The sequence below is a fragment of the Dipodomys spectabilis genome, unplaced genomic scaffold (assembly GCF_019054845.1).
Source record: "Dipodomys spectabilis isolate Male_0828 unplaced genomic scaffold, ASM1905484v1 ptg000163l, whole genome shotgun sequence".
Lineage (NCBI taxonomy): Eukaryota > Metazoa > Chordata > Mammalia > Rodentia > Heteromyidae > Dipodomys > Dipodomys spectabilis.
The window spans coordinates 11241748-11268324 of record NW_024870840.1 but is presented as its reverse complement, the minus strand read 5'-3'; the positions used below and the strand labels follow the sequence as shown (position 1 = coordinate 11268324).

Below are 26577 nucleotides of genomic sequence, written 5' to 3'. Positions count from 1 at the left end.
AGACATAGTTTTAGTATTCATTGTTATTTTTTCCTTTATATCTAACCTATCATGAGGTCCCTATTTTGTCTACTGTTCTTTTCCAAATGTTTTTCAAATGATAATGCAGTATCTTCTATTTATCTGTGCTACACATGAAAAGTTTATTGCCAGTGACTTTGTCCCCTGGAAATAATGTTTTATTTACATCTTGAAGCTTGTAAGGCAATCAGATTATTATCAGTATATTACCATATATTCATTAATCTATTTAAAATTAATCCTGCCTGAGTTTTCAACATACAACTAAGGATCCTATTCACTGATGGGATTTTTAATTGCACATTTTAATAATTACCATTTTTCAGATGTTACTTTTTTCCTGGAGTTTCTATTATTTGTATAATAGGTTTGTTGGAGCTCTCTTTATAGTTTGAGATAATTTTTTCATTTCCTATTATATGGCATTAATTTGGTTTTCAATAATAAATCATCCTTAACTTCAAATTATCTGAAATTTTTATTCATTACCCTGTTTTCTATAGTTGTTTTTATATACTATATTTCTATGTTTTTAATGCTTTGTGTTATTATTTGTGTTAAAATTTTTATCTGTCTCTACAGCTGCTCTAGTTGCTTGAGGTTTATTCCTATAGTTTGCTTGAGGTTCTTTCTCTAGTTAGTGGAGACCCTCTTAGGTGCTTTTTGTTTTGTTAGTAGGTACTTTTTGCCATCTGCTTCTTGTGGCTCTCTCTAATTTAGTTGCTTCAGTGCCTTAAAGAATGGTAGTCTGTAAAATAATGCCCACCCTGACTGAGGGCAGGATGCTCCCTACCTGCCAAGACTCTAGGAGAAAACTTCTCTGAACTTGTCAGCATTACAGGAAAGGCGATTTTAGCAAGCCTTTATTCTTGGAATCATAGGGACAGAGCCTATACTTCCCCTAATGTCAACAGGACCAATGGCTATCACCTTCTGTGCCATTCTGAGCCTTGTCTGGAGGTATTCCTTCATTAGTTCTAAGATTTTGACCTATCATGAAGGGAAGACAGGATTCTAACAATTTTCTTGTTCTTATTTCCAAGCATAATTTTTCTGATAGCTCCAAGACCTGCGTGGATTGGGACAGGCAGATAGGTTGTAGTAAAAAGAAATTACAATGAAAAAAAAAAGAAATTACAATGGCTTTTTTCATCTTTCCAGAACCATTCCCATAATTTTAGAAACTCAAAAGGAGTACATTTCAAAATAACTCAAAGACTGAAAGAAAATCACAATAGATATTAACCTGTATTTTAAAAGGCTCATACTATAAATATATCCTAGTAAGAACTAATACAAATAAATACCATGAAGAAAAAAATGTAAGGATATAACTAAGAACTCAGAAGATATTTTAACTATAAAAATCATATGATGATACATGGATGATTTTATTCAAATAATGTATAAGTAAAATCTAGAATTTTCTAGAAGATTTACCAATTATAACCAAATATATATAACTAATAGAATTGATAACACAAACAAAAGGTCAAGATGGTTTGGATAGAATAGGATGATATAGGTTAGGATAGGTTAGGATAGGATAGTTACCAAACCTTAATGAATAGATAATACCGAGGCTATCTGGATTGTTTAAGAGAAATCACAAACAATAATCTACCCAACCTTGTAGTTGTATATCTTGGATGTAAAACTAGACAAAAAGAGACAATGATAATATGTATGGGCTAATATCCAGTATAAAAACAGATGCACACATCCTAAACAAAATATTACTTATTACTACATTGACTCTAAAAATTTATCTAAATAGCTTAAAATAAATAAGTAGGATTTATCTCATTATTTCAAGGATAGTTCAGTCACCAGAAACATCTTTCAATTTTTTTTTAAATTAACAAATTAAAGGAAATAATCCATCTATTGATCTTAAGGGAGGAATTTCTTTTTTTTTTTTTTTGGGTCCAGTCATGGGGCCTGAACTCTGGGCCTGAGCACTGTCCCTCAGCTCCTCAGCTCAAGGCTGGCACTCTACCACTTGAGCCACAGCACCACTTCTGGCTTTTTTCTTTTTTCTTATGTGGTGCTGAGGAATCGAACCTAGGGCCTCATGCAAGCAAGGCAAGCACTCTACCACTGAGCCACCTTCCCAGCCCCGGGAAGAATTTCTTAAACAAGATACAGAGCATGCAATGGTAAGCAAAAAATTTGTGAAAATAACTGCATCAAAATTAAAACTCATGTTTAGCATACACTGCTACAAAGTATGCTTTTAAAGCCACAGGTTCAGATAGATGTTTGTAATGCATACAGATAAAACATTAGTGCTAACAAATAAGAGGGTTGTTTGTTATAAAGACAAAACTAACCAATTAAATAAATGGCAAAGGCAATTAACTGAAGATGAATTTTGTATAATCAATAGCAATTGGTTAACACAGGAAATGGAGAAAATTAAATTACAACTATAGTGAGGTACAAGTTTATATCCATCCATGACAAATACACAAAAGTTTTAGAACTATTAATTATTGTAAAGGATATATGAGGGCAGCCACTGTTACAGGAATGTAAAATTGTAGTCCATATTAGAAAATCACTCAGTATTTCAATTATCTTTAAATAGCTGTAAAAAGGAGTTGCCATTTAACAAAGCAGTTTTATAAGTACGATACATCTTGATTAATGTCACCCCTTTCAATATCCTCATCTATCCATCCTCACCCAACACTTCTCTCACTTTTCTTAATTTTGTAGGATAAAAATTGAATTGTTGACCGCATTCTCCCCTTCTCCTCTTCATTAATCTACTCTGTCCCATTGACCCGATCCCACCACTTTCAAGTACCTGTTTCCTGGTGTTTGTTGAACTTGGACTTTGCCTTTCTTTCTTTTTCTTTTTTTTTTTTCTTTTTCCCAGTAGTGGGGCCTGAACTCTGGGCCTGGGCGCTGTCCCTCAGCTCTTCAGCTCAAGGCTAGCGCTCTACTTGAGCCACAGCGCCACTTCTGACTTTTTCTGCTTATGTGGTGGTGAGGAATTGGACCCAGGGCCTATGCATGTGGGGCAAGCACTCTACCACTGAGCCACCTTCCCAACCTGGACTTTGCCTTTCTAATTCACCATATATTATTATTTTTTACAATTGGCTCATACATTTTTCAACTATGTAGGGTAATTCTACTTCTACCACTATGTATAGCTCTTTAAAACAAAACGGAGACAGATTGATTGTAACATTCCTTGTAAGAATGAAAAATCTATAGTAAATATAATTATGAAGTGTAACTCTTGCCCTCATGATTATTCACATTACCTGAAGGACATATCAAAGGGAATATATGTTCATATGATAATACAGTTAGACTTATTTAAGGTCATATTTGTGCCAAAATACCAGATAATTGAAATAAAGATGAGTTCCTGCCTAATATACATTTTGTTCAAAACTCTTTATATAGTAGATCGTTTTCACCTAGTTTTTCTAGAATTTACTGACATTTTTAAGTAAAATCCAAATACCAGTTCTGTAAAATATTTGGCACATTTTTAATTGATATGACAAATATAGAACTGTGTTATATATGTACTTGTACACACATCCTTATTAGTATATAATTTATATGTTGCAATGGGTGTGTAAAAAAAGTAGAGAAATTGGGAAATTAGTGATTTTCCTAAGTAAGAATTTTGCTTGCTAATGAAGAATCAAAAAGGCTCCTTCACAAAAGGTCAAAGTTTGCCATGAAATTGAAATTCCTTATGATTTAAGTGTAAAACCAGACCCATCACAAAATAAATCATGACTTGATCTACTTCCCCTTTTCTCTGCCATAGTAAGAAAGGAAATAGTCATAACTCGCTTTGAAGCTGACTTTATGCAATTATGCTTCCTGAGAGCAGTCACTGTGAAATGAACAAGAATTTGTAGATTATGTGATACTCAATACCTATTATCCCCATGAATGATTTTGCATATCATGATGAAAATAAGGCTATAAGTAGTTTGTACCTTTGGATTATGAGAACTTACTTCCAGTCTTGGAAATTATTTCACTATTCTGTCTTTTCAAAAAATTTCCACAAATAAAGTTTTCAAATAAAATTGGCAGAATATAAATACAATAGGTATTAATAAATCCACTTAAAGAGGCATGACTCAGTTGGTAGAGCTCTAGCCAATGAGTAAAAGAGTCAGGTCCTGGCCTTGGACCAAAAAATAAAAAGAGAAACTTTATTAAATTTTCAATATTTGAAAGTTTTATCATTACTTTGTAAATACAGATATTAAGTAAACAATATACCACATACTATTTAAAACACAGTAGGGTTTTTCCCCCTAAAATACTTCTACTAAAATGAATCCCAACTGTACTGTGTGCTGGTGATGTGGAGACATTAGACACTGTGTGTTGATAGAGCTGAGTCTGGTAAAACTGCACACTGACAAAAGCTATGTACATATGACCACCTAAGATGATGCTAAGCGAAATAAACCCCAAGATAAGGACACAAAAGTTTTTTTTTCTTTGTTGCTGTTGTTTTTAGTGTACTAGGTGATTTTTTTGTTTTCTTTTGTATGTTTTTTCCCCCATGGTATAACCCCTGTTTTCACTGTTTTTGAGTCCAGTGCCCTGCATCTTATATATACATTTTTCTAATTTGGGGAGGAGAAGGGAAATAACAAAATGCTGAAACAAGGATACAGGTTGACCCATTGTAACAAGGAGATTTACAAGACACTGTTGAAAACAAACTTTAAAACTTGGGGGGTGGGAGGAAGGAAGAGTTGGGGAGGTGGAGAAGGTAGGGATGGTAGGGGAGAAACAAAGGAAGAGGTAACAATGCTCGATAGAAAATGTACTCATTACCTTACTCATGTAACTGTAACCTCTCTGTAAAGTATCTTTACAATAATATATATATATATATATTAAATTAAAAAATGTGGACACTGAGCAGATTGCAGTAAGTTTAATAGCTGCACAGAATGCTGAGGTCCAATCAGAAGGCTCCTTATTTAAATCTTCATCCCTTACCACAGTCTTTTGTCCCTCCAACCTCACACTAAACAGGCTTAGGTACTCCTCCATGAAGGGATGATTCTGTGTATGTGCTGGGTGGGGGTGGGAGGGAGGTCGTGGAGCTCTGGGCCTGCGTGCTGTCCCTCATCTCTTCAGCTCAAGGCTAGTGCTCTACCACTTGAGCCACAGTGCTACTTCTGACGAGATGATTCTTGACCTAATGCAAATTAAGCCAAGAAGGATAATAAAGACCAAAAATAAAAGTATGTTGAGAAAGTATGGAGAATAGAAAGACCAAGGGAGAGGAAAAAGCCTTATAAAAAATGGAGGCATGGCAGGGTGGGAGATCAGGAGGTAGAAAAAAAGAAGGTAATAAAGAATAAGTTAGAATGTATACAGGAGTATTTATCTCTGGCTGTACTGCAGAAGTAATAGAAAATTTGTAAGGTCTACCTAATACCCATGATTACCTGCCAACATTTATTCCTTGACTTTTCCCACATTTTTGGCCTTTGTCTTTTCTTAACAGAATCTTCTAATGACTATGTCTTTTGGGAGAGGTTGTCCCTATCCTCATATCTTAGTGTGCTCATGTGGGAATCACAAACTACCATAAATTAAATTGTTTATGAGCAACAGAAATTTATTCTTACAGTTCTGAAGGCAAGAATATCTTAATCTTAATCCAAAATTCTGGCACTGTCAGATTTGGTTTCTGGTGAGGGTCTGCTTCCTCACAAATGGTTTTCTTACTGTATCCTTACATTATGGAAGAAATCACATGATCTCTCTGGAGTTGCCTTTATTATCCTTCATGGAAGTGTGTGGGGGGTCTGCTCTCATCATCTCCTTACTTCTCAAAAAGGTCTCACTGCCTAATGCTACTACCTTAATAGTTAAGATTTCAACATATAAATTTGGAGAGGCCACAGCATTCAAACCATAGGACTCCTCCTATCAAGGAGTAGGTAGTTTATTTGTCTAAACCAATTCCTATTAGTGATTGGGTTGGATAATAACACTTGATAGAAATTCAACTAATAAGGATTTAAAAGTAGGCAAAGAAGAGACAGCTCTCTGCTCCATCCTAATACTATCACGTATATGATATGATGTGATGTGATATAGTATGATACAATATGATATTGGGAGCTGGTACAGCCATTTTCATCCAACAGTGATGAAGCATCACAAAGAGGAGGGCAGAGCTAGTAAACCGAACAAAAAAAGACCCCAGAGCTCTAACCAGTGATACTTGGAACCATTCTGACTCTAGACTCTTTGTTATAGGCTATTCATTGTCTTAATTGCTTAAAGGGGAAATTTGTGTTAATTGCAGCTCAATTACCTGATCAAAATGAATGAAAAACATAAATTTTAGCTTCTTAATAAGAATTAGGATGTAAGATAGAATAATAGGAAAATAAGGTAGAGATATTAAGTGAAGCTTATATGACTAATACAAACTGGGATCATGTATTCATATGCTTCTATTTGTATCAGAACATGATGTAAGTATGGTATACACTGAGAAATATATATGGTTCTTCTATCTGCTCAGACAAATTCCTTCAAGAATCCCCAATAAAATGGCAGTAGGGTATGGAGACCTTAGGAAGGAATCAGGTGATTTATATAATTGTTTATTATGATGTTTGAATATTTGAATATTGAACTATGAATTAACTAATTTAATTAAATGCAAAAATCAAAGGAATGTATAAAATTCATATACACATATAAAAAGGTGAACAAAATTAAATCAAGAGATGTATACTTTTTTATACTTTTGTGAAATGCTTGTTGATAAATTCTGGTCTGATTTTTCTATTGAAATTCTTTTCTCCCAGCACATGAATTTTCTGTGACAGCACACAAATTGTTACTTTATTTTGTAGGACTTATTTTTACTGTCTTAGTGATTAGTACCTAGTTAAAAAAAATTGCAAAAGTACCATTGAGAATAACTGGATTAGATTCAATCCAGCATGGATTTGACATGAAGCCAACCTTTAAATCAGGACTTCCATATAAGCGGTTTATTAAGAGGGTATCTGGAATCAATGTTTGTTGAAGAGAAGTAGGATAGAAGAGAGGTTAGGATGTGATTCAGTCTCAAAATAGCCATCCATAGACTCCCCAGGGAAATCTGAAACTAGGATGACACTGCAAAGTCATTGCAAGTTGGTGAAAGACAGTACCTCTGTACGCCTGTGTTGTCTAGACATTGAAAGCTGGTTGCTTTTGGAAGGCGTCATGATCTCAGGGCACTCAGTTCTCTTCAGTTGAGGCAATCCCAAAAGAAAGCTGACAGCTGAAGACAATCAGTTAGCAACACTTCGAACATTGAAGGGGAAAAAAAATCTTTCAGATCTGCAGTTCAATCTGGCTAGTGCATTATAGTGTCAACTACAAATAGGAATAACATTTGTTCATTGTATATGGAAAATAACAAAAGCAAACGTAGTTACACTAGTTGATGAATGATGAGCCTATGTGTCTAAGAATAAACAGGAAGAAGATAATAGGCTGGAAGAAATTAGACCTGCAAAAGGATTTGAGGTCTCAATGGAACACAACAGTAGGGGTAGTGTGGTGAGTAGTTGAGGGAGTAGAAATGCTTAAATATTATACTTATGGAATGAGTTCTTACAGATTAAATGTTTATTTAAATCGGTTGCTGTTTAAGGAGAAGTTCATAGTCTTAAACGTGGAAACCTGAATAGAGTTAAGTCAAAGATCACATGATAGCAGAACCTTCTTGGGTCTAGGTGACTGATTATCTCTGAGGAATGTGTCTGTCAGACACATACTAATGCTTTGAAGAATATATAAGGGAGTAAGTAGTTCATAATTGGTATCTGTGAGTCAACACAGAGTACAACAGAATCTGATATTAGTTTCATTTTCCATCAGTGTAGAAAAACACTTGAATTGATTTCTGTGATATGGAAGAATGACTAATTCTTTTCCAGCTTCTTTAACACCTTTGTATAGGTTTTAATGACTCATTTTCTAATTTCCCTTAATGGGAGAGAGTGCCTATCTAGTAGGAGTTCTGGCCTAGAAGGCTAGTGCTAGAAGAAAGCCTGGTCAGATTGGGTGTTTACATCATTTTAGAAAAAATAGAAGGCTACAGGAAAATGAGCACAAGGGACCAATGCAAGTAAAACCAGAGAAAATAATTTGTTGGCAAGTTTAACAGGGAAGTATGGGACCCCAAATGGAATTAAATAAAGCCAAAAGATCCTGCAGAGCAAAACTATGAGTTAATCATTAAAGCACAAATGCATCAACACACCAAAAGAATGCCCAAATATTTAACTTCTTTAATATATTTTTTATTTTCTTATCATTTAGTCCATGAGTCAGTTTTCAGAGGAAATTATCTATTGTGGCCTCCCTTACTCTTTCATTTTCTTTCCTGTGCCTTTCTCTAGAATTCTAGTTTGTTTTTGCTGATTAGCCACAAAATTTCTTATTCCTGACACTATCTTGGAAGGAACATATAGTGAAAATGGATTATCAGGGACTTCTTGAATTCTCCCCGAATCCTTAAGATTCTTCTAGGTATAGAATCTATATAGCATTCAAACCTTTATCCTACTAATACAGCATAATTCTAATGAATTTTAAACTCAGGTTACTTTCTCCCTGCCATGGTGGAAGAATAGGAAAATAAAAGAGTAAGTGGACGAGTGGGCATATTTTCAACCAGTCTTCCCATTGGGCTACATTTCATGGACGATGTGAGATCTTATATTTTTTATAATAATATATCTCAGCTCTAGGGTTATTGGTCCAGTAGAAAAACTTCTCCGGTATAAGTAAGACCAAAAGTCTTTACAGATTAGAGTTCATCAAATACTAGTCAATTATCCTACCTTTTAGCACACAGATGTGGCTTCTTCCATGTAGAGAATTTTAAAGTGTTTATGGCCTTGTGGCCTGTTTTTATCTATGACAGCAGCATTTGATCAAAGTCTGAAGGGAAACAGTGTTAGACATACAATGTGACTGACCTTTTTTTTTCTAAAAAAAAAAATCCAACCTTTTACAGAGTGAATTTTGTTTCCTTTTCCTCTCTCTCTCTCTCTCCCTCCCCCCCTCTCTCTTTCTCTCTCTCTCTCTCTCTCTCTCTCTCTCTCTCTCTCTCTCTCTCTCTCTCTCTCTCTCTCTCTCTCTCTCTCTCTCTCTCGGCTAGCACTCTACTACTTGAGCCACAGAGCCATTTTCGGCTTTTCTACTTATATGGTTCTGAGGAATGGAACCCAGTGCCTTATGCATGCGAGGCAAGCACTCTACCACTGAGCTACCTTCCAAGCCCTTTCTATCCTTTTTTTTATTTTAGTATCTAAACTTGGCAATATTATTTCCATTCACTTTTCTACACATACCCTGCGCTTTAGTCAGGCTGGATTATTTACCATTCCCAAAATGCCTCAGTACCATTTCACATTCTTTTTTTCTTTACTTGGAAAGATTTTCCTCCTTGAATGCTATATGGCACTTGTTCTTTTATGGTTATATTTTCTTATTTACTTCCTCTTCCTACTCATAACCTATCTCCTGGTCCCTTTATTCAGTTAGTGACTCCTTTTTGTTTGCATGTGCCTAATATTTAGTACTACATAATTTTGAAATTTTGTTTTATTTCTAATTTTTTTTGTAAAGGTGATGTACAGAGGGGTTACAGTTACATAGGTCAGGTAATGTGTACCTTTCTATTTGATCAGTATCGCCTCTGCCTCATCTTCTCCCCCTCTAGTCATCCCTCCCCCTGCCAAGTTGTATAGTACATTTCCAACATAGTGTCTAATAACACTGCTGAATTGGTTCACCCTTTGTCCCACTGTTTCTGTGCTCCCCTTCCCCTCCCCAAATCAGATAACTTATATACTAGACAAAGGGTACTTTATATTTGCTTTTCTACATTTTCCCTTGTATAATCGATGGATTCCAAACAAGCCTAACAATTTATTCATCATTGCATCCAAATAGCAAACAACATTTAACATTACAATTATCTATTGTTGCCTAGCAAATTACTACAAAAATGGCTAAAAACAAGAAATGTTTATTCTTTCACTTAATCAGGAATCATGGAAGGACTTAGCTAAGTGTTCTTCACCAGGGTCTCATGAGAGTACAGTTAAGACCCTGACTATAGTAAGTTCCAGCTGAATTGTAAGCTGACTAATGTGAATGTTGATACCTTTTAGTTCCTATAAGTAGGAAAACACCTATTAGTAGGCTATTAACTGAGGGCCTCAGTTCTCCATGCCACAAGGGCCTTTCCATAAAATGATTCACAATATAGCTACTAGTTTTTCTCAGCACTAGAGCTCAAGAAGGGAGAAAGAACATAACCTATATTTTTATAACCATTTCTCATCAGTCTGTATTTGAAACAAATCAACCTTAGTTTTTAATTACACGGTGAGAAAAAAATTTCACATGTAATAGGAATATGGAGATGGGAATAACATTCTAGGTTTCTCATAAGAGAGAAAATATTTCCATGAAAAATATTTAAGACAAGGATCTACACTCTATGGACTACAAGTAAATCTTGTCCACTTGTTTTTATAGTTAAAATTGTCATGGAATACAGCCACATTCATTTGCTTACATATGTCCCTGACTACTTTTGTAGCCTTTTGGATACTTCCTCAGAAATGTTGTGTAGTTATAACAAAGACTGCACAGCCTAAAATATTTACCATCTGGTTCTTTACATGAAAACTTTGTTAACCTCTGACTTGAGACCAATAAAATTATGCTTTATGAATTGCTAGACTATGAATTGAAATACTTATGGCTTGATGATTATTCAAGATTTTTCATAATAAGCCAGGTTTGGTTACTCACACTCGTAACTCTAGCTACTCAATAACTAGAGATTCAGAAACTTGTAGTTCCAGGCCATTCTGGGCAAAAACTTAATGAAAGCCGATCTCAACCAATGAAACAATTGAGCTCCTTATCACCTACTTTTCATCCTAACTATATAGGAAATGAAAATAGGAGGATCGCAGTCTAGGCCAGTAGAGGCATGGATGCAAAACTCTATTCAGAAAAATAACTAAAGCAAAAAGGGCTAGAAGTGTGGATCAAGTGATAGAACACCAGCTTAGTGAGCATGAAGTGCTGAATTCAAACTGTAATAATGTCAAAAATGTCCCAATAAGGTTTGTAACTATATGCATGTATACAATTATGTACATATAATACAGTAGTAACACTAGCTAATTTTATTGAGCACTTACTTATGAACTAATATCTCTCTCATGTGCACATGCACACATACTTCATTTACTCTTAACAACACTATGAGAAATGAAGAAGTCTTTATCAATGAGGAAATTAAGGTTTTCAGGATTTCAGCTTGGTCTGTTTAATTTCAAACCAAAAATCTTTGTAGAGGGTTTTTAGTTCATTCATAAATGTTACATTTTAATCAAATCTCCTTTTTCCCAAATATATGACTCTTTCCCATCTCTCTATTTGTTGCGCATCTTATCTCCAGCCCTTGGAATTCCCTTCCCACACCTATTACTATATGTCTGTCAGAAACCTTTTTAAATAGCATTTCACAATTGTGCTTTTTATGGTATACTGTTTTTAGTATATGAGTGCAGAGTTTAATTAACTGATGTGTCCATTGTCTCAAATATTTATCATTGCTTTATTTTGAGAATATTCAATTTTAACTTTTTTGAAATAACTACTTTGTCAACTCTAGCTACTCTATCATACTATAAAATACCATAAGTTATTCTTCCTATCCAACTCTACCCTGTACCTCTCCCTTTACTTATCCTCTTGTAACCATTAATTTGCCCACTACTTCTAGAAATCAACTTTTTATCTTCCACAGATATGTGGCTTCTTCTTAATTATCACTTGTTTCATATTACCTTCCCTGAATCCCCAGTCAGAAGTAATCTCAGCTTTATTTGTCACTTACATAGTAGTTACATATTTACATCATGGTTATGTCTCTGGTCCCCTTTAACTGTTCAATCCATGCTAGTGGGTGGTAATATAAATATGAGATTGTACCATTGTGCATTAATTATTTTACTTTTGTAGCATATCTTTCTTCCAAAAGCTTAATAAGCTACTTTTTCCTAAGTTTGCCACAGTAACTGACATAATACATAATCTAATGTGTATTAAGGATATCTAAATTCATTCCAAACTGAAACTGCAAGTTCATTTAGCAGTTTTCTATAAGCAGTTTTTTTTGCACTTTATTTTCTTTTATCACCAGTGTTTGGTAACTGCAGATTGAGCATGGACTGACATGGACATACGCTACCATGTTGTAAAGTTCTCTGGGTAATTGGTTAAATAATGAAATCAAAGATGTTTTAGGAATAAGCAAACTTCTTAAGACTCTTACATATCTCCTAGCTCATCTAGAACATTTTTCATTTTGATTTTTTTCAAATGGAAAGATCATGGGGTTATAAAAGCCATACCACCATTCTCTGCATTATTAATGGTACATGGCTTCTGTGAACTATATTTTGCTTTATCCATTTTATTTTTAAAAGATTGCTTTGAGCTAAGATCTACTGAAGAGATAAAAACAAATATGAGTTTATGCCAAAATATAACCTAGTCTGGAAGAGATCCTGAACAGTGTAAGGTAGTACATAAACTGTCAGTACAATAGTATAAAATCTTGGATATAAAAGATAAAGAAACAGACTTTTCTAAACAATTTAACACGTGATTATCATGGTCTTGTACTATATATTAAGTTAATTTAAGTTATGGTGAGGAATCTTTGGGCTAATAGTATATATGGAGTTTAGCTTTTTTTTTTTTTAAAAAAAAAAAACCTTAATGGAAAAACTCCTGTAGTGATTACTCCTGTGCTGATTAATTTTATAATGTCAACTTACCTGGCCCATAGAGCACTCACCCTTTTGGCTAAACATTATTGTAGATTTGTCTGTGAGTTTGTTTTTAGATGAGATTAACATTTGAATGGTAGACTGAGCAAACCAATTTGTTCTCCCTGCTGTTGCCGACCTTCTCCAGTCAACTGAATAGCTAAGGCCCAAGGCCTTGAGTATGAGGAATCTCCTGCTCCTGCTTGTCTGCTTGGGTTGGAACATTGGTTGTTTATTTCTGCCTCTTGGCCTTGGGACTTGGCCTTTGAGACAAAACTTTCATGGTCAGCACTCCTTGTTCTCAGTGCTTTGGCTTCAGGCTACAATTACAAACTGGCTGTCCTGAGTTTCTAGTTGGTCAGCAACCTATCTTGAGACCTCTCAGCCATCAGAAAATTGTGTGAGTCAGTCAATTTTCCAGAGAACCCAAACTAATACAATTTCTCAAGGGATCATCACATTTTTCTGGAATTGAATTCCATACTAATATCTAAAGATACTGGTCTCAAATCTCACCCAAGTACTCTGGAGCATCTCCTTTCTTATCTTTTCTTTTTTTTCTGGAGCATTTCTGTGGATAAGTTGCCTATAAAGCACTCATATTAATTTTGTGGCTGCCTTGCCAGGATGTCTTTCATTTTCCACATTTTGTTTAATTATGATAGTACTGCATTTGACAGCAGAAAAGGAAATGTTTATTTTTTTAATTACTATATGTCAGATAACACAGAACTGCTTTCTCATTTTATCTGTACATATAGGTCATTAAAAATGGTTATTAAGCATGGTCATTTTTATAATTAAGAACACTAAAATACGGAAAGGTTAAATAAAGTGTCTAGTCAAACACAGGGACACTTTACAGACTTTACCATGAGGTATTTGAATGTAAATTTTGATGAGTTTTTAATTAGCGTATCTTAAGAGAGATTAGTAATATATGTAAAATAATGTTAAATAAATATATATATTATATACTGCTTTAACAGTTTGACAATAAGAAGCACAAATTTGGAAGTGGTGCTGTGGCTCAAGAGGTAGAGTGCTTGCCTTGAGCTGAAGAGCGCAGAGACAACGCCCAGGCCCAGAGTTCAAGCCCCACGACCGACCAAAACAAAACCAAAACCCAAAACAAAACAAGAAGAAGAAGCACAAATTGGATGCTGAAACAATAGGACAGGGGTGTAAGAAGGAGAATAATAACAATAGAAACAGGCTTTTTAGATATTGGAATTATTAGATAGGATTTTAAAAATCTTTAGAAGTTGTTCTATCAAATTATACTCCAGTATCTGTTAATCATCCTTTCTACACTTTTACCCTTTCCTAGATATTTCAACACAAAGAAATGATGTTTGAGAGGATTCATGTGCTAAGTACACTGATTCTTACACATCAGCTGCATGTATTAAAATATCACACCATACTTCAAAAATATATTAAATTATTAATTTCCAACTAAAATGTAAGAAAATACTTTTAAGCCAGTCATATAGTTACATACCTGTCATCAGAGCACCCAGAAGGAACATGAATTTGGGACTGCCTAGACTTTTTAGCAAGACCTTGTCTCAAAATATATAGAGAGATTCTGTTTATTTATTTATTTTTTAATTTTATTGTAAAGGTACAGAGGGAATTCATTACATAAACCAGGTAATGAATACATTTCTTTGGAAATAGTGTCACCCCATAAATCCCATTTTAACACACATATTCGGAACACAACTACATTTGTCATTTTTAAATAACTAAAAGCTAAGCTAAAAAATGATGTTAAGACCTGCTTTCACTGTATTTGATGTTGGTATAATTTGTGGAGGGGAAAGGCAAAAACAAATCGTTTAACTAGGGATACAGGTGGACCCATTGCAACAATGAGATGTACAAGTCGTTATGTCCAAAAACGAACTTTACAACTTTGGTGGGGGGTAAGGAGGATCGGGTGGGGGGAGGTGGGGGAGTCTGGGAAGGGATGAGAAGGGGAAACAAACAGGAGGCAACAATGCTTGATAAGAAATGTACTCGTTATCTTGCCCATGTAATTGTAACTCCTCTGTACGGTATTCTCACACACACACACACACACACACACACACACACACACACACACACACAAAATGTTGTTAAGGACCAAAGAATACAAACTAGTATTCTTTTTTTTATTGTGAAAATACCATACAATTACATGAGCAAGGTAATAAGTACATTTCTTATCAAGCATTGTTGCTCCTCCTTTGTTTCCCCTTAGTAAAGAAACAAATAACAATTTTAGAATGAAAAGCATAATTAAAATTTAAAAGGGGTTTCATAGACTAGACACAGTGGAACAAAGATAATATAGACTATAGGAAACAAGTATTCTGAATGTAACATAGAGAGGTAAGTGAAAAGTACAACAGAGAATAAATAAGCAGCATAAACTTTTTCTAACATTGTTTCATTGGAGTCCAACAGGAGAAATGAGAGAGATAGAGCCGAGACAATATTGGAAGTAAGAAGGTAAAGAATGTATGCTCTTCCCAAGCTTTTCCTATTTCCACACGAAGATACTGTTTTACTAAAACTATAATTATTTTTGATAAACATATCTTTCATTAACATTATTTTAGGACATTTTTAGATTTATAGCAAAATTGAGTATACATACAGAATTCTAATATACTCCTAGCATCACCATCCACTGCCAATACCCCTCAGTAGAGTAGTACAGTTGTTACAAATGATAAAGGTTATATTAATACTTCATTTTTATCCCAAACCCATTGTTTACATAAGGTTTATTCTTGGTATTATACATTCTTTGCGTTGGACAAATGTGTAATGGTATTTATACACCAAAATAGTCTCCCTACCCTGAAAATCTTTTGTGTTTTTCCACCTCATTCTCCCCTCCACACATTCCCTGACAAAAGATTCTTTTACATTTATCTTTTTAACATAATACCTGAAACTTATCTACCCCTCCACCCCCCACACACATAGGTGTTTTCATATATGGTTGAAAGAATGAAAGAATGAAGGTAGTAATTGGAGAGAATTAGGACATCTTATCATTATCTTACCAACTGGTGTTTGGTCTGTTTTAATATTTATACTTTACTATGCCACTCGGAAGATTATTCCATCTACTCTGACATATCAAGTCAATACATATTGTCTATTAAACATTTAAAAAATGTGCCCTAGGCACTTTAAGGTTTATTTTATGATTGATCTACTTAATTCAATGTGTCATACTTGAATTTTGTTTCATGATTCCTGGTGAGATTGAATTGTATTTTTATATGGCTGGCAATTTTATGGGAATTCATCCTCTTGATTTTTATGAGCAAGAGGTGCCTTCACAAAGTACTGCTGGTTTATAAAGATTCATAGTTTTAGTCTCTTTTGCCTCTTTTTAGCTGCCTAAGACAGAAAATTATTGGGAACCAATTAAAAACATAATAGAGAAGTAGACTTTTTACAGATTTGAGTTTGCAACAGCTTTTTTCTAAAAAGCTATAGAGAATTGCCAAATTATCGTTAAAATAATATATAACATTTCTATGTGCTAGCAGAAGTTATTCATAGAACATTTACCATCCTTTTCCAAGTATTTAAACATTACAAAACTGGTGTTATTTTGTTTTAATATAAATTTAAGAATAAAATGTTACATATAATGTTCATTTTCAAGGTATCTTTGTTTTGTCTTTTTACAAAAAACTATTTTTGAATCTTTTCATTGTCTTTAAGTGGTTGTACAAAAGAGTTGCCATTCAACAAGGCAGCTTATCAATATAGTGCATCTTGATCAATGTTACCCCCTTCAGCATTCTCACTCAATCTTCTGACCCCATCCCTCTCTCTTCTAATTTTAGGTTATGTATTGAGTTGTTTTTTGCCATGTAACGAAACAGCTTATTTAAGTATACAATGCACCTTGATCTGTGTGATCCCTTCAACATCTTCACCCTCGCCCCTCTGATTTACCCCAGCCTATTTGTAAAGAAATGGAAAGAGTTTGAAAAAATTGTATTAAGCCAAGTAAGCCAGACCCAGAGAAACACATTGTTTTCCTTAGTTTTGTAGCTAAAATGTGCCTATAAATCTATAAGTAAACATATTGGGTTGTATGCAAGTGATTACAAACGAATTAACTGAAGTATAATAGACAGTATGGAGAGCTCAAATAGTGTAATTCTCTAGAAAGACTAAGTCAAAGCCCAACAAAATAAGTACCAGGAAATGGATACTTGCAAGAGAGGAGAATGAAGCCAATGGGATAGTGGTAGAAGAATGAAGGGGGAAGAATGCAGGCAAGAATTCATTGTATATACAACACAATTAAAACTATTTCTTACTCCCATAATCAAATACTAGGGGAGATTTGAAATTTTATTCATTTAATTTTGACCATATATGATGATCTTCTTTTCTTTTTGCAGCTAAAAATGTCTCTTGTTTCCCTTTTTTTTGGAGTTCATTTCATAGATTATTACTTTATATGATCATCTGCACATAGCTATTGAGCTTTTGTCAACTACTCCTATGTATATGCTCCTTTGGTTTCAGTGTGTGAATGTCTAGAGTCCTATATAATTTATCATGTCCCATTGTGTGTACATATTTTAATTATTCCGTATGTTTACTTGTAGATTTATAGGCCCATTCTAGTTACCAGAAATGAGGGAAACCATGTGGGATAGGCCTGAGGACCAATGAAACAGAATAGAAGACCCAGAAATAAGCCCACAAACATATAGCCACCTAATATTTGATGATAAGGGAGCTAGAAACACAGGCTGGAAGACAGTCTCTTCAACAAATGGTGCTGGCAAAATTGGCTGTCTTTGTGCAGAAAACTGAAGCTAGATACTCACATATCACCTTGCACCAGATTCAACTCTTCATGAATCAAAGACCTCAATATAAGGCCATATGCTGTGGAAATATTACAAGAAGGGATAGAGGAAACCCTAGGCCTTTGAGGCATGGGGTGAAACTTCCTAAATAAAGATCTAGAATCACAACAAATCAAAGAAAGACTAGGTAAATGGGATTGTATCAAACTGAAGACCTTCATGGCAAAGGATAGAGCTAGCAAGATGATATTCTTATCTAAAGTAGTGAGTTTGTCAGTTTGCACAAAAGACAGTTCTTTGTGAAAGTTCCATTCATTAGGGATGCTCTTCTAAAATTTCTAAAATTTGAGGCATTTCTGGGAAAAGTTATTTGAAGGGGCTTGAAACTGGCCTTTTAGGAATGAGGGAGCTATGAAATTCTTACTTAGTAAAGACCAACACTCATTAGAAAAATTATGAGTAAAACTTTGGTTCAATCATATTGTAAATTCATATTCCTTTTTACTAAAATTAAATTTTGTTCATATTGTAGTTGTAGTCTGAAGAGCTATGATCGATGATCTTTCATTATGAACTAAATAGTATTATTCTTTCTCTTTAGAACAACATCACTGGGTATAACATTTATCATCTTAAAAGAAAACAAAACATTGAATTAATATTATCTTTAAAATAGACCACTAAGCATGTTCTTCATTATGATCTTCTAATTGGTACCAATTTTTCATTGAAGTCAATTTGTGTGCAGGAAGTAATTTCAAGTCTTAAAAAGGTAAACCGAGTGATTTAGTTCATGACAAGTTCTGTTTTCATTCACAGATAATGCCTCTGAGGTAGCAATTATTGCTCCAGGAACTAGTAACCATAGAAACAGTTCAACAGGTCCAACACCTGACTGCTCACCTCCATCCCCCGATACTGCCCTCAAGAATATTGTAAAAGTTATTCGACCGCAGGTAAGTGCCAACAATGACATTGTCTGCATGGTAATGTATTGTTTTTAAATCGATGCAGATTCATCACTTACTTTGCAATGCCCAGATTATTATATGCGATGCAATGTATTTTTTAAGTTAAGAAACTAAAAAGAGGCTGATTGCGTCCCATGAAATTGACAATAGACACTGAAATAAGTATTAGCTGTTGGAAAAGTGATCTTGCATTTATAAGAAGAAACAAGAGAAGTTTAGAAAATGGCTATTTCATATTTTTCTCTCACAACATTATTGAGTTGTTAAAGTGTTCTGATGTTTCCTATCATTTTTTTTTCTTTATTCTTGTGGTCCAGCTGCATTATTTGTGCTCATTTTTATTTACCATCCTGCACCAGTGTGTGTGTGTGTGTGTGTGTGTGTGTGTGTGTGCGCGCGCGCACGCGCGTGTGTGTGTGTGTGTGTGTGTGTGTGTGTGTGTGTTTAAATACATTTTTCTTTAAGTGTTCTGTTCCTTATGGTTTCTAATAATACTCTCTGTTTGGTATTACACCTCTCATTGCTCCTTATTTTCTCCAGTGTTCCTCTCTAGTCTCTCTACCCTTTGTTCTTTTTTCCATTTCTGTCATTTGTCTGTATGGGTTTCTTTCTTCCCCCTTCCTTTCAGTTGGATTTCCCAGTAGGCGGTTTGCAGGCAAGCTTTAGAAATATCATTGGGACAAGCTGTTCTGTGATATTTCATTGAAAAATAGCACTTATAAAGCTGTTTGCATTACAATTTTGCCAACAGATGGACCCAGAACATGGAATTGGTGGTGTCTCAACCTAGCTCATTCTGAATGGGCTTCATCACATGTAAGAGAGAGCTAGAGATTAGGACCCTATCAATGCCATTTACTCTACTGAGACATATAGTATGAATATGTCCCTTCAGACAATCTGTAGGTCAAATTTGTCTTTTAAGATTGTTTAAGTGAGCAATGAGTTGTCAAATATCTTACCTCCTCTAATATAACTAATTTAGGATAATTTTATTATAATCCTAGATTCATCAGTAAAATGGTATTTCAATTTCACATGTCCACTATAGCATGTAGAATACTTCATGCAAACTATTTCACTCACCTTCATCATTTCCAAAAGAATTTATAATCTAGTGTTGTAGATAAGGTTGCTGCTCTAAGATGCTGTTCTGTCCAACTGATTCTGAGTTTCTTGTTCTCTTTAGTTTAATAGCTATCTTTTCCAGTTCTGTTCAGAAGTTGTACATCTAGATACATCTTTATGAGTATAGAACTTATAAGTAAAAAGTTGTTTAGACACAGATAGCACTTTATAGTACCCTATAATGAGGAAGAAGGTGTTTTCTAACATTCCCTTTCTTTTCAGAGAAATTTGATCTATTTGATTCAAGAAATACATCTTATCATAGGGTTAGATGTGGAATGTCACATGTGTTGTCATTGGTTCGCATCCTATAAGGATATTTCTATTATTGTTATGAATTTATTATAGTTTCAGCATCTTAAAACTATTTGGGAAACAAATATTGGTGCACCCAGATATGTCAAACAAATGCTCTCAAACTTACAGAATAAAATAGATCCCAATACGATAATACTAGGAGACTTTAACACGCCACTCTCACCAAAGGACAGGTCTACCAACCAGAGGATTGGCAAAGAAGCTACCGAATTAAGTGAGGCCATACTTCAAGCGGAATTAACTGACATCTACCGAGTATTTCACCCTAAAACAACACAGTACACATTCTTCTCAGCAGCTCATGGAACTTTCTCCAAAATAGACCATATCATAGTTCATGCAAGGAACTTAAGCAAATACAAAGGGATCGACATAATCCCCTGTATCCTATCTGACCACAGTGGAATCAAGTTAGCTCTCAATAACAAAGCATACCGCAGAAATTTCTCTAATACATGGAAATTGAACAGCACACTCCTTAACAATGCCTGGGTAACAGAAGAGATCAGAGAAGAAATAAAGCATTTCCTACAACTCAATGAAAATGAAAACACCTCACAAAGAAACTTGTGGGACACAGCAAAAGCAGTCCTGAGGGGCAAATTTATTGCCCTCAGTGCCCACATCAAGAGAATGGAGACAGACCAAGTAAATAATCTCATGTTGCAACTAAAACAGCTAGAAAAACAAGAAAAAATGGGACCTAAAGCTACTAGACGAAGCCAGATAACCAAATTAAGAGCAGAGATTAACCAATTAGAAAATCAGAAAACCATAACCAAAATAAACCAAACAAAAAGCTGGTTCTTTGAAAAAATAAGCAAAATTGATGGCCCGTTGGCAAGATTAATTAAAAAAAGAAGAGAGGAAACCCATATTAATAGGATTAGGGATGCCACCGGAAACATCACAACACGTACCCAAGATATCCAAACAATTTTAACAGACTACTTCCAAACAATTCTAACAGACTACTTTCAAAAGCTATACTCTCTAAAGGAAGAAAATCTGGCAGAAATGGATGCATTTTTAGAGAAATACAAGTTACCCAAACTGAGCAAAGAAGAAGTTAACCAATTAAATAAGCTAATATCCTATAATGAGATACAGGAAGCTATCAAAAGTCTTCCAACAAAAAAAAGCCCAGAACCAGATGGATTCACAGCAGAATTCTATAAGACCTTTAAACAAGAACTAATACCCATACTCCTCAAGCTCTTCAGAGAAACAGAGAAGGAGGGAGCTATCCCAAACTCATTCTACGAAGCCAATATCACACTCATCCCCAAACCAGGCAAAGACCCAACCAAAAAGGAGAATTACAGGCCAATTTCCTTGATGAACACAGATGCAAAGATCCTTAACAAGATTCTAGCTAACAGAATCCAGAAACACATAAAAAAAAATAATATACTATGATCAGGTAGGCTTCATCCCAGAGACACAGGGATGGTTTAACATACGTAAGTCAATAAATGTAATCCAACATATCAACAGAGCCAAGGTCAAGAATCACATGATTATCGCCACAGATGCAGAAAAGTCCTTTGATAAAATTCAACATTCATTCATGCTAAAAGCTCTGGAGAAAATAGGAATAGAAGGAACATTTCTAAAAACAATAAAAGCCATTTATGACAGACCAATAGCCAATATTATACTTAATGGGGAAAAGCTACAACCAATCCTCCTAAAATCAGGAACAAGGCAAGGATGCCCACTGTCTCCACTCCTCTTCAACATAGTCCTAGAACCCTTAGCCAGGGCAATAAGGCAAGAAAAAGACATTAAAGGGATCCGCATAGGGAAAGAAGAAGTTAAACTATCCCTTTTTGCAGATGACATGATACTATACCTCCACGATCCCAAAAACTCCATCCCCAAACTTTTAGAAATCATAAGTCACTTCGGCAAAATAGCAGGATACAAAATAAACCCACAAAAATTAGTTGCCTTCCTATACACTGATAACGTACAGGAAGAGAGGGAAATAAAGGGAGCAACCCCATTCACAATAACCTCCCAAAAAATAAAATATTTAGGAATTAACCTAACCAAAGATGTAAAAGAACTATTTAATGAGAACTATAAAAAGTTAAAGAAAGAAATTGCAGAAGACACTAGGAAATGGAAAGACCTCCCATGCTCCTGGATAGGCCGACTTAATATAGTAAAGATGGTAATACTTCCAAAACTAATATACAAATTCAATGCAATTCCTATTAAAATCCCAATGACGTACATCACTGAAATACAGAAAACAGTCCAAAAATTTATATGGAACAACAAAAGACCTAGAATAGCCAAAACAATTCTAGGGGATAAAGACAATATGGGAGGGCTATCCATGCCGAACTTCAAACTCTACTACAGAGCTATAATAACAAAGACAGCATGGTACTGGCACAAAAACAGACCCGAAGACCAATGGAACAGAATAGAAGATCCAGAAATAAATCCACAGGCCTACAGCCAGCTGATATTCGATAAAGGAGCCAAAGACATACAATGGAAGAAACACAGCCTCTTCAACCGCTGGTGCTGGGAAAACTGGGCAGCCACATGCAGAAAACTAAAAGTGGACCCCAGCCTATCACCCTGCACCAACATCAACTCAAAATGGATTAAAGACCTTAACATTAAACCTGAATCTCTGAAACTACTGCAGGACAGAGTAGGAGAGACACTTGAACTAATAGGCACAGGAAGGAACTTCCTGAACAGAGTCCCAGGGTCACAACAAGTTGGAGAGAGACTCGCCAAATGGGACTACCTTAAAATAAAAAGTTTCTGCACAGCTAAATCTATCGCAACTAAGCTAGAAAGACAACCAACTAATTGGGAAAAAATATTTACCAGCAATATATCAGACAAGGGGTTAACATCCTGTATATACAGGGAACTCAAGAAACTAATCCCTCCCAAACCTAACAAACCAATTACTAAATGGGCAAGGGAACTAAAGAGGGACTTCTCAAATGAAGAAATAAAAATGGCAAAGAAACACATGAGGAAATGTTCATCATCCCTGGTGGTGAAGGAAATGCAAATAAAGACAACCCTGAGATACCACCTTACCCCAGTCAGAATGGCCCACATCCTCAAATCAGCCAACGACAAATGCTGGAGGGGATGTGGAGAAAGAGGAACCCTATTACACTGCTGGTGGGAATGTACACTTATACAACCACTTTGGAAAGCAGTCTGGAGGGTCCTTAGAAAGCTAAAGATTGACCTCCCTTACGACCCAGTCATACCACTTCTAGGCATCTACCCTGAACAACAGGAACCAATATACAAGGACACGTGCACCTCCATGTTTATTGCAGCACTGTTCTCAATAGCTAGGATATGGAAACAACCTAGATGCCCCACCACAGATGAATGGATCCAAAAATTGTGGTATCTATACACAATGGAATATTATGCAGCCATTAGAAATGACAAAATAATGGCATTTGCAGGGAAATGGATGGAGCTAGAAGGAATCATGTTGAGCGAGGTAAGCCAAGAACGAAGAGACAAACGGTACATGGTCTCCCTGATAAGTGGATGCTAAATCCAAAATGTTAGGTGATACGACAAAACTAACAGGACTTAAGAAACAAAGTACTCCCGCTCATCTTGTTGAACTACTACTAAATATCCCCATGCTGCTGATCACAAATATGGTATATAACATATGAACACTGTTATATATTACAGACTGTGATAGACAATTTGCTCCAGGAAAGTTAGAATGAACTTGTGACTTTGAAATTATGTAATCACTTAATCACAATCAAAAAAAAAAAAAAAAAAGAACCTCGGGGAAGGGAGGGAGGGAGGGGATGGTAGGGGGAAAACAATGGAGGGGGTAACAATGTTCAAGAGGAAGTGTACTCATTACCTCACTCATGTAACTGTAACCCTCTGTATAGTATCTTTACAATAAAAAAAAACTATTTGGGAAAGACAATATCCTATATAAGATAAGAAAATTCATCACTAAATATTGATACAGTCAGTAATACTAAATGTGCTTCCTTCAATGAAGGAAAAGCAGATGTGTATGAGATATTATTCCATAAATCTTTCTCTGCATTATTTTGTTTTATCTCAGTTCAGGTTAGTTTATTTTGGTAAACTTTAATTAAAGCCAGAAACTCCCCTTTTTACTCTATTGCTTGGTTCCCTCTGTTCCCTTTATCATTCTTGACATGCTTGATGGAGCTTCACATTCATTGTAGAGAGAAAGAAGTAGACTATTTCTGTGGATATATTATAATAATATTGGGGACAGGACACGTGGTTTTAGGAAATAATTTGGAGCCCAGAGGGTCTATACAGAGGTTTTATGAATGGATAGAATAAGAAACTCTCTGGTATGTTCTGACAAGTATTAGGTGTGTTAAGGATGAAAAGTATTGTAAGCTCCTGTCCCGAAGAAAGATATTAGTTAGCTTATATACACTTATATAAGTGTATATTTTCATAGCAAGTTCAAGCTTCTAAATCTTGTAAAATGTTTGCTAACCTTGCTGAATTTTGGGTAAGTAAAGTAAGTCACGTCTCTTACCACAATGTTAGAGGGCTTTTGCCCTGCACTTAACTAGGACAGATGCAGATAACCTTGAGTCACGGACATATGCTATGTTAGGTAGCCCTGCACGTGGCTCTGAGACGTGTGTGTGTGTGTGTGTGTGTGTGTGTGTGTGTGTGTGTGTGTGTGTGTGTGTGTGTGTGTGTGTAATCTTATGTGGCTATCTTGGCCAAATGACACTTTTGTCAGAGAGATTATACTCAGGTACCATTGCTGGACAGGATGTTACTCCTGGAGGATAGGGGGCCATAAGCTGCCACAAGAGGACAAAGGGCTAAATACATACTGATGGACAGAATGTGAGCCTGTGGAGAGTGTACTGTTGTGGTTATTGAGTTTATGTACAGGAAAGCTTATGAATAAAAAGCATGACCTTCCATCTTCACTCTGCCTAGTATCTTTCTATGTCTGTCCAAATTAAAGGGGAATCAGAACCTGTAACATACTTGCTTTCTGTCTGGGACTGTGAAGAATATGAAGGTAGTTTCACTTGTGGGTATTCAAGCACTTTTATTCCCATTTAGTAATTAGAAACTAATAAAGTTGAACTTATGAGTTCACTTTTGAAACTGGTAATAATGCCTGTAATCTCAGATACCTAAGAGGCAGAGATGGGAAGATCATAATTCAAGGACATGGGCATTTTGGAAAACAAATTATGAAAACTCTCCCTCAAATAACAAGCTTGAGTCCTAGCTGCTCTGGTAATAAAGGTAGGAGATTGTTGGTCTGAGGCCAGTGGAAACAGACAACCTAAAAATTAAAGCAGCAAGAGCTGAAGGTATGGCTGAAGTGGTTGAGCAGTTGTTTTTCTTTCAAGAGAAAGAAAAGAAAGAAAGGGAGAAAGGAAGGAAGGAAGGAAGGAAGGAACAGAAAGGAAGAAAAGAAAAGCAGGAAGGGGTAGGAATGAGAGAAAAGAAATGAGAGAAGGAAAAGAACAAGTGATGAGCCTCAGAAATAAAAGTATAAAAGCAAAATGTGTGGTTTTATATTTTCTGGGCATTAGCTGATGATTTTATCTTTTATTGTGGGAAGAATATCATTGAAGAGATGAAGCCTGAACTTGCATCTTACCCACTGAAAATAAATGTGGCTTAAGTAGCACAAGTTGGACTATTCGTTTATGTTCATATGTTCCTTTATCTAGCTTACTTTTTCTATACCTGTGAATGGAGAATAGCTCTCATAGCCAAAGAATTAATTCCTGTTTTCAGTATGAGATGGTACTGGTTTTGCATTGCATATGTTTCTGATTAGTGTGTTAATTACTTAAGGCTACAGACTTTCCAATGCTTTGTCAGGTTTGTTTTTATCTGGAATATTTATTAACTGGCTAAGTCACAGCTGTTAGTTCTGAATCTCTGTTTGATCTTTTCACCTTTGTTTCATTGGGTTCTTTCATGTTTTTAAGATCCTCCAGACTGTGAAACATTTTATTTTTAATTAATAGGAACTAAAATATTTATATGCTCTCAGCTTCTCTTTGTTTCAATTATACTAAACCTACAAGATTGATTTTCTCTATTTAGAAGAACCCACCAGCTGGGTTCCCTTGCTTTTACTTGAAAATAAAATTATTTTTACATTTGAAAAAAATACTTGAAGATATGTGGAAAAATTATCCTTGAAATAAATATTAGGTTGGTCTATTGTCATATGAATTATCTTCTTTCTACTAAATAATTACATGTTACTTCACTTGGGTTTTTATTTTTAAGTCTGAACCCAGAGTTTTGGATCCCAGGCTCAAACTCAAGAAGTTCCACTTGTCAGGTCTGACCATTCACCCCTGTATGCTAAATAAAGAGACATGAGAA

At 35.2% G+C, this 26577-nt stretch overlaps 1 protein-coding gene across 6 annotated transcripts in view; it reads left to right on the top strand.

Moving 5' to 3' along the window:
• Positions 1-26577, top strand: part of Anks1b (ankyrin repeat and sterile alpha motif domain containing 1B) — a 946206-nt gene that overhangs the window by 316310 nt on the left and 603319 nt on the right. For all 6 annotated transcript variants that reach the window (XM_042693313.1, XM_042693310.1, XM_042693314.1 and 3 more), the window contains one exon: positions 18581-18717. In XM_042693313.1, coding sequence (XP_042549247.1) covers positions 18581-18717 — 137 coding nt within the window. The remainder of the gene's footprint in view (positions 1-18580; positions 18718-26577) is intronic.